This window comes from Rhinopithecus bieti, unplaced genomic scaffold, assembly GCF_001698545.2.
Source record: "Rhinopithecus bieti isolate Rb0 unplaced genomic scaffold, ASM169854v2 scaffold_5260, whole genome shotgun sequence".
NCBI lineage: Eukaryota > Metazoa > Chordata > Mammalia > Primates > Cercopithecidae > Rhinopithecus > Rhinopithecus bieti.
This window is the reverse complement of record NW_016805896.1, coordinates 3,100,558-3,110,298: the sequence shown is the minus strand read 5'-3', so window position 1 is coordinate 3,110,298 and position 9,741 is coordinate 3,100,558. Positions and strand designations below refer to the sequence as shown.

Genomic DNA, 9,741 nt, shown 5'->3' with positions numbered 1-9,741 from the left:
TTTTTTTTTTTTTTTTTTTTTTTTTTTTTTGACTATAAAAAAAATTCTTTCTTTGGAAAAGTGCTCTTAAAGTACTCATCCACCATTTCTGTGAAAATCTGCTATATAACAAACAAGGACCTAGGAGATGTAAAGTTCAGAACGTGTGGCTGGAATAGGAACATGGAACCCATTTTGGTGTGTTGCATGTTGCTGATGACATTAAATGTTTGGTTCTATTTTTACCTGTGTGATGTGGGTAAAGTTGGATGAAGACAAGTAAAATATAAAAGATAATGGCACTTATCATAGAAAGACAAATGTACTGATTGGGGAATTGAGTCAGGATTTTAATCATCATAACGGTGCTATGTAACCAATCAGTTGACACATGGACCACCCATTTTGGGCATCTGAATAAATTGATGTGATTGCTCAAAGATATAATCTAATGGGCTCTCGCCAGTCCCTTGAATCATGGGACATCAGGGTGGAAAGAGATCCCAGAGGACAGCGAATCCAGTAGGAGTTTCCCTATAGCACCCTGGGGAGCCCCTGCACACTTACATGCCTCCCCTGCTCTTGGGCTCTTTCCCCATCTCTGCCGTCTCAGCCCCAAGCCCACCCAGGTCTTGGGGGGCAGTGCATATTCAGATGACAGATGCTCAGTAAAGTGGAGTGTGAAGGATACTTGAAGATGCCAGAGACCAACGGAGATACATAACGTAGGTTCCTTTTTCTTAATCTGCCTTCACAAAGCATAAAAACCAGGCTAGTATCTCACTTACCTCATCCATTACTGTAAGGTCAGTTCCAGGCAAAAGGCTGAAATTTTCTGGGAATCCTCCTTTAGTCACTATTTATTCTTTCTTGAACAGACTCAACGATAATAAAGTCATCTTTTTTGATATTGACAGGTCATATTTGGAACTTGTTGAAGGACTCTAGAGTGTGATTTTTTTTCATCGTTTGGATTGATGCCCATGGATTTCTCCCATCTGTGCATGCATTTGAGTAGCACATGGACTTCTGGCAATAGAGGGAATGGAATGAGGAAAGGATTAAGCCACAGGGCGTGCCATCATCTGGGCAATTACACACTTCAGCTGAACCCTAGTCAGGCAGATTTTTTGGGGGGGAGGAAGAAAACCAATTAGGAAGACCTCACTGAGGCCGCCCTATGTGCACAGACATGTGTATATGTAGTCAGTCAAACAGAGGGCACTTGGTTACTGCTCTCTGGAAGTTCACATTCCTGAGGGTCTGACTTACATGGAAGGCCAGATGCATTAACTTACCAATTTTGTTGTTATTTTAAGAACCATGGGATAATCATTTCTCTTACGTAAGCTCCTTGTTTTCTTGGAATTTTCTAGACCTTTAGGAAGTGCTCAGGTCACTTTTCTGCAGAAGGAGCCCTTTCTACAGCTCTACCCCTGACCCAAGCAGTTCTGAATTCCAGTAACATCAGCCAAGAGTCTTCTGTCTCCTCTCCTGAAATCTCAGTTCAGTAGGGATCCTTAGCCTCTTGGAGGACAGCAACCCAGGAAGCGTGTTGGATCGACTAGGGCAAACTGTAGCCCACGTTTTATTCATAGTATTATTTTTTAAAGTTTAAAAACAGGGATCACTTATTTTTGTGGCTATGAGACACATTGGAGGATGAAAAACACAAGCCGAATATGCTTATAGTTATGTGGATACATCAAAATTTCTTGCTAAATTCTTGAGATTTTTTACAGATCCCACTAATTTTTACATTCTGTCTCTGAAAACATGTGGCTTTCCCAATCATAAACAGAGGTGAATGTTTCTGGAGTTTGATTGAAAAATATTTAAATTCCCATTAAAATCTGGACAGGACAGGCTTCCATCAGGAATCATTCCCAGCCTGGTCCATGTTTTTAATGGCCAAAGTGGCATCATTCATGTAGAAAGATTGCCCTCTGCTGGAAGATTAGGATATTGTCCATTAAGGAAAAGTGTACAGCCTCGGGTTTTTGCAACTCAATTATTAAGAGCTCATTGTGCACCCAGCAGTGCCTGGGAAACCAAGGAAGATATGAGTATAAAGAAAAGCTTATATATCCCAAAGACATCATAACCTGGTTAAAAATGGCATACACACAACTTAAACCACTGAAAACAAAGCCAGACTATAGACTTAGAATCACAGACCCCCTGAAAGTTGGAGCTAGAAGAGATTTTAAAGAAAACTGTTTGTAATAAGTCACCTTGAATGTACATGCTGAATAAAACGAGGATGCAAGTGGTAGCATTTAGAGATGAGAGGTCTGAGGGTAAAATCTGCAGCCCCCAAGCACCAGCTCCTGAGTACCTACCTCTCTTCTTCTCTCCCTGTTCTGGGTATTCAGAAGGCTTCCTTTCTCATCATCCAGGGGTCTTGCCAGGCCAGGATCAGTGAGCAACTAATTCCTCATCCTGTGTACAAAGTTGTCCCTAGAGCAAATGGTGACAGACAAGGCAACACGAGGCAACTACAGCCTTTCTGCCGCATTCACACTCCCGATGTGGGCTGTGAGAACCCAGGCTGGTCAATCCCAGGCCTCCCATGTTGGAGGGAGCGGTAATCCTGGGAGAGACCCTTAACTTATCTCAGCTTCCTCTTTTATAGAAAGGGAATGATGATTACTTTTAGGGATGTTGAGAGGGCCAAGATTTTATATATGTAGCACCTTGAACATATGTGAATTTCTGGAAAAATGCCAGCCTTCCCAGGTTATATAAATAAGATTTTTTTAAAAAGAGTAATGGAACAGGGCTATTGTCTCTTGTCACAATGCCATTTGGGTGAGGCAGTGTGGAATGTGATGGACTGGAAGTGGTTTGTCATTTTAACTTCCAAAAGCGTAGTTCATTCTCAAAACACTTTAATCTGATTTGCTGGCCTGGCCCTGTAACCTCATGGACACTCCTAAATTTAAAGTGTGTTTAATTTGTGATCAAGAGATTGACATGACTTTTCACTCTCAATTTATTTTAGAAGAGGGATATTTTATTTAAAGTAACTTAAAGCAGTTTAGTGCTAACATCATTAAAAGTATGGAGAGTCAGTTCAGGTGGCCACCATGAGAAACAGGTGAGATGTTAAAAAGGAATTAATTTCATGCTCCTGAGGAGAGAGTAATCTGAGCATGCTGCTGGAGCAGTTGTCCCACTTGTCCTGGCTGGCCTGCATGTGGAAGGACTAGCGGTAGCCCAGACCGGCAGCCTGGGCAGGGAGGGCCGGCAGCTGACAGGCAGAGCCAAGCAAATGGAAGCCAGTCCACTTAGAGAGACCTTGGTGACTGTCAGGCAGTGATGGATTCATAAGGATGTGGACAGCCATGCCATATGGTTCACAGAGCAGGACACTCTCAGCAGGATGCAGAGCTGCAAGTGAGGTCGGTGCTGGTCAGGGAACCGAATAAGCTGACTGTTGACCTCAGGGACAGCCCCAGAAGATTGACCTGGAGCCCTGTAAGTCTCTCTGGTCACAGGTGATCTTGGAGTTCACGCAAGGAGTGTTCAGATGAGGACAAGAGGGTGGGGCCTGGCAGCTCCCAACTCAAGAGGATGTATCCTGGTTGTGGTGACAGTTTATTTACTTGGAATTTTATGTGCCATTGAGATGATCTTTTTGCTGACTTCTGTGCCTTCTAAGAATCCCTTCTGTCTTTTCTGTCCTGTCCTGTCCTGTCCTCTCGGGTAGACTGATGACGAGGAGGAAGTTGAGGTATGACTGTTTATGAACATGAAGAATGCCACATTTGACCACCTCATGTATGCTCTGGTCTAACCTAACATAATCAGCATGAAGTGTCAGCACCATTCAGTGCTTTAAACAATGCATGGACATTTTTCTGGTTGGTTTTCATGTGATCACTAACCACCTGACAGGGGCCCTCATCATGCCATGTGTGCCAAGGACTGAAGGGTTAAATGCATTTTCTGAGCTGTCCCTGAGGCCTAGCTAATCAGTAACCATGTCACAAGTGGCAGGTTTAGCAGGTCTCTCCCTGCTGCTGGAAAAGTAGACAGAGAATTTTCCTTTGGCAACTTAAATATGAGAACTAGATTCCGGAATAACCACATGAAGAGGCCTGAAATCAAAGAGGAAGTGGGGCAGTGGCCAAGGGCCAGGCTAGAGTCTCAGCCCCTAGCCAGTAGGCAGCCTCTGATGTGTGCCCATTTCCTCTGCTGGTGTTAATGGCTCCCATGGGCCAATGTCCATGCAGTGGTAGATGGCAGGGGCTCCTCACCAGACCCTGGATGCAGGTGCGAGAACCAGAGACCACGGGGGGCTAATTGGCCCTGGAAAATGAGGAGAGAGCTGTGTAGATGCTACAAGCCACAGATATGTCCCCAACCCTGTTGCTATGGCTGAGACACTGGGTGACAAAGGAAGCCAGCAATCTGTAGAGCTATTCTTTGCAAATGTTAATCTGACTTTTTGTTCTTCATCCAGGTGTTTGGCATTGCGTACGTATCGTATTCCAGCATACCTCTTTTAAAATATGTATGTCCTGACCTTTTGTTCAGTTAGAGAAAATCAGCATGAATTTCTGTGTCTTGTTCTGTTCTGTGCCCTGACACTAATTCTTTTGGGGTCCCTGGCAAGCCATGTATTCTTGAAGGACCTCAGTTTCCTTTTCCATAAAAGCAAGGTGGGACTAGGTCTAGAAGAATTCTTCCCAACTCTTAACATGCTAGAATTCTGTGACTAAATCCCACTTTTGTAATTCTACCATCATAAGTGATACTTAAGAAAAATGTAACTGCTTTCTGGCACTAAGTAAAAAAATAAAGCCCAATATGCTTGGTTAACAATGCATATTTCATTTCAATTCTCGTATCAGGGCTTTGGTGTTAGAAATACATTTGGCTTTAGACTTTCCCAGAACCAATGCCAGTCGCTCCTGGTAGCCACCCTTTGAGGGGATCTGAGTGAGTGAGAGAGACCACTACAATGGATGAATGGGTGGTGGTCCTTCTGGGGGCTGGGGGCTTTTCTGTCTCATATTAGATCTTCCTGTAGGCACAGATGTTTTGTCATTAGTTAACAATTTCAGTGACTGCCGTAATCAATGTGTCTGCAAACAAAACAAGACAGAGGAGAGGAGGTTTTCCTCAACCATGGGTTTTAGAAGCTTGAGTTGTCTTTTTGGGGAGTCTCCCTTACCTGCTAACTTCCCCTTGGTTTTGCAGTCTGGCAAGTTTTCCGGCAGTTCTCCAGCGCCCCCAAGCCAGCCGCAGGGTCTGAGCTATGCGGAGGATGCGGCTGAGCACGAGAACATGAAGGCTGTGCTGAAAACCTCGTCCCCCGCCATGGAGGACGCCACCCCCGCGCTGGGCGTCCGCACACGCAGCCGAGCAAGCCGAGGTAACTCCTGGCTGCGTGGGGCTCATCTTGTCTTCTCAGGTTGGCCACTCCAGGGGCGTCCAGTCTCCATGGCAGGCTGTGGCCATGGCTGTGACTGCCCTCAGCTCCAGTGCCAACCTAACCACACACATTCCTTCACTAGCGTCTTCCTGACCCACCTTCAATAGCTTCATCTCCAAAACAAACATTCCCACGAGAGTACCTCACTTCACACAGAGGGAATCCTTATGGGGGTGATCTCCCGAGGGAGAGCTGGGGTGGGCAGACTGCGACCTGCAAGCCAACTCCAGCCTTCCCCCTGCTTCTAGAAATAAAGTTTTGTTGGGACACAGCCATACTTACTCATTTGTGTAGTGTCTGTGGCTACTTTGGCAGAGTTGAGCCACTGTGACAGACACTGTAGGACCCACAGAGCCTAAAACATCTACTACACAGGACGAGGTTGCCAACCCCTCCATACAGCACTACCCCTTGGTCCCTTTTTTTACATCCTTAGGCAGAGACAAAAACTGAAACTTCAAAATGGTGGCCAGATTCGAGTTTCCAGATTTGTTTTTATCATTAGAAGGGATTAAGATGCATTTGACATCTGTGAATGTTTCCTTGTGTTTCCTTGGTCTGGCCTGATAACCCGTTTACCCTCCTGGGTTTCCTCACTGCCTGCAGGGTGAAGCCCACACTATTCACACTGTTCTTGGAGGCTCCTGTAGGCAGGTCTTGTCCTGTCTCCCAGGCTTGGCTTTCCTTCACCCTGCATGGTCACCGCAGCGCTTCTCGGCACCCTGCATGTCCCGGAGTCCCCACTCTTCTCATGCTGCTCCCTCAGTTCAGGATGCCCGCTCCTCTGCCTGTCCTGTTCCATTCACCTCCATTCACCTCCACACCCCGTGGCACCCAAAAAGGCCTAAGACATCCCATGTTATAAGCCTCTCTGTGCCCAGCAGCTCTTGCAGGCTTTGTATGCTAGGCTAAACATGGCCAACAGGGATGTGAAGGAGAACATTAATGCCTGCATCATGGTGACCCCAGCCATCAGGACGGAGTCTTGAGCCCCTGTGCCTTGGTGGATGCAAGAGGAGTGCGGTTGAAGCCTTCTTAGGGGGTGGATCTCAGTAACGGAACATAAACAGGTTGTACCAATTTTAAAGGAAAAGAAACATCTTATCCTGACCAGAAAGGATGAAGAGAAAAGATGTTGCTGGGTTTGTACAACATGGGGTCATCTTTGCATATGAAAGGGATTAGAATGGGAGGCTGTTCAGTTTCTCTGCACATTAATGCCCATCTCAAGGGAGACTTCTGCTTTCATGTGTCATGTGTTACGGAGTAGACAAGTCACCCACCTGCTACAACAACTAGAAATAAAAATAATCAAGCCTTCTTTTAAAAAACGTTATAGAACTGTAAAAGGAAAGAGGACTAGACAAACTAGAATTGGAGGTGAGCTGACATTGCCTCTCTGTGAGCATTTGCCAAATCTGGGCACAAGCTGAGGATTGGGCTTACGGTGATGGAGTGACTCAAATGGGAAAGAGAAGCCAGCAGAATTTGTAGTAGCTGTGTGAACTGGTATAAGAGATTGAAATTGAGAGGAGACCAAAATGCAGATGATTTTCTCATGAGAAATTTGCTGAATGCAGCACTGCGGAATGGGGGTTGGAGGGAGGAAGGTCAGTGGGTGATCCTGGGCTAGAAAGGTTGAAGGAGATGTCCTGCAGTCTTTAAACTGAGGAGACAAAGATAGGCTAGAGTAAGCACCTTGAACAGATACTCACTGATCTTGGCCTCAAGAAAAAGAGAGGTGGGAAGTGGACTGCTTGTGAACTAAAGCTGCTGTCTGGCCTAAACCCAGCTCAGTACCTCACTGTATCTGTTAACAGAAGAGAAAAGACTCTCTGGAGGAAAATAACGCTGTCTTCAGTCTCTACGTCCTTCTATACACAAAGTCCAGTATAGTAAAAATTACAAGCCAGAGGAATAATATGAAAATATGACTGAAAATCAAGAAGAAAAATAGATAATAGCAGCAGACCCATAAGTGATTCAGATGTTGAAATCTACAGTCAAGGACTTTAAATGACCATTATAAATGTTAAAAACTAAAAGGAAACATAGACAGATGGGTAAAAGGATAGATAATTTCAATAGCAAATTGGACTCTATAAATAAGAATAAAATGGATATTCCAGAACTACAAAATATCTGAAATAAGAAACTCATTGGATGGGCTTAATAGAGATTGGTCACAGCAAAAGAGGAAAAATGAATCCAAAGGCAGGTTAATAGAAAATGTACAAACAGAAGCATAGTGAGAAAAAATGGAAAGAATAGAATAAAATGTAAGATCTGAGGGACACCGTTGAATGGTCTAACGTGTAATTGGAATACTGGAAAAAGATGGATCAGAAGCAGTATTTGAAGAGATTGAATAGATTTGAAGAGATGGCTGAGAATTTACCAAAACTGATGATAAATGTCAACCAACATATTTAAGAAACTTAGCAAATCCAAGAAGAGTAAGTACAAGGAGAACCATACCATAAACAAAGTGCTAAAATAAATAAAGATAAAATCTTGAAAACAGAAAAGAAAGATACATTACCTCCTATGGAGCAATGGTAATAATGATGGCTCAATTTTCAAAAGGAACTATAGAAGCCAGAAAAAAAAGGAATGATACCTTTAAACTGCCAGAAGAAATAACTTCAACTACAGAAGTCTGTCTTCAGAGAAATTATCTTTCAGAAATGAAAGCAAACTTTTTACATTAAAACAGTACAATATCTATTTTGACTTAAGTGTTTTCCTTGTAGACTCTTTAGATTAGATTTCTATAAAGGGAAAAACAAATTTCAGTGCTTTCAAATCTCAGTCTTCATGTTTTAGAAATATAAAAATAAAGCGATAGTGTGCTATTATGGTCTAGAATGCTTTATCCTCTCCACCACATCTCAAATGTCTTGCTAACACTTACTAACTAACATGGTCCCCTTGGGTATGTAAAATGTGTGTGCAGTATTACCCTGATGGCTACGGTGTGGGTGCAAGGGTTCCAGGAAGAGGAATGTATACATGACTAAGAAGAATGGAAATAAATGGTAATCAGGCAGTGGGAAAGTAACCAACAGGAGAGGACATAAAGTAGAACCAGGAATGAAGTCTTAAGAGAATGAAGTCATCATAAAATTGAGTTTGACAATCTTGGACCTATGGCAAGATGTTTCCTTTCAGCATCTCCTGACACGTTACACTGACAGAAGATCCTTAGGGTTGTGTAAGATGGAAAAGTATAGGTAATTCTCAGAGGGAAGATTAGATGATGCCTTCATTTCTGGCCCAGTGCTCTGATAATGTATTATGAGCAAAGACAATTTATTGAGCTTTGCATGTTTTTAGAAGGTAGTTTGGCATTTTAAAGTAAGACAGAGAATTATACATCAGTAGGTAAAAGGGAACACAGGAAATTGCGGGGTAAAACACAATTGCACGATTGATTGCTCTACTCTGAGGAGGACCATTGTTCAGAGGATCTGCAGAGGCCCGGTCTAAAAGCTGTGGCATTATAAGGACTTTTACTTCCAGTTAGAATACCTCGACCATTCTGAGAATGCAGACGCATTCAGCAGCAATTTCAACAGTTTATTTTTGAAAAGAGTCTATTTTTTAAAGGGTTTATAATGCTGAAAAAACTGACCTAATTTTAAAGGGAAGTAGATCAAATTCCCTTGGGTATAAGCACAAAAGTACAATTTACTGTTTTGCATGTGCCCATGCTATAGGTATGCTATCATTTAAAAAATAATAATAATAAAAGCTAACCAAAACAAATTTAAAAAAAAAAAACCTGTATCAATAATAACAGAAATCAGAGTCTCACTTTGTTGCCTAGGCTGGAACATAGTGGCGTGATCTCAGCTCACTGCAACTTCTGCCTCCTGGGTTCAAGCGATTCTCCTGTCTCAGCCTCCTGAGTAGCTGGGACTGTGGGTGCACGCCATCAAGCTCAGCGAATTTTTGTATTTTTAGTAGAGACGGGGTTTCACTGTGTTGGCCAGGCTGTTCTCGAACTCCTGACATCAAGTGATCTGCCCGCCTCAGCCTCCCAAAATGCTGAGATTACAGGTGTGAGCCACCGTGCCCAACCAACATAAATCTTACCATTTGAAAACATCATTGTTCTATAGCCACAGGTTTGACGTACATGCAGGTGACAGGGCACCTGGTATCCTGGCTCTCCTTTTGCAAAGTGTGAAATATTTATGTATTTAATTCAGTCATGAATTTTACTATTAGAAATTATGACTACTTTATAGCACAGTATGTATTTGCAGCAATATTTCAACTAACACACACACACACACACACACACACACACACAC

The 9,741-nt window shown here is 43.2% G+C and overlaps 1 protein-coding gene across 1 annotated transcript in view; it reads left to right on the top strand.

Moving 5' to 3' along the window:
* Positions 1–9,741, top strand: part of FHOD3 (formin homology 2 domain containing 3) — a 432,873-nt gene that overhangs the window by 410,790 nt on the left and 12,342 nt on the right. The window contains 2 exon segments of the mRNA XM_017873931.1: positions 3,692–3,715; positions 5,188–5,362. Of these exon segments, the coding sequence (XP_017729420.1) occupies positions 3,692–3,715; positions 5,188–5,362 (199 nt within the window).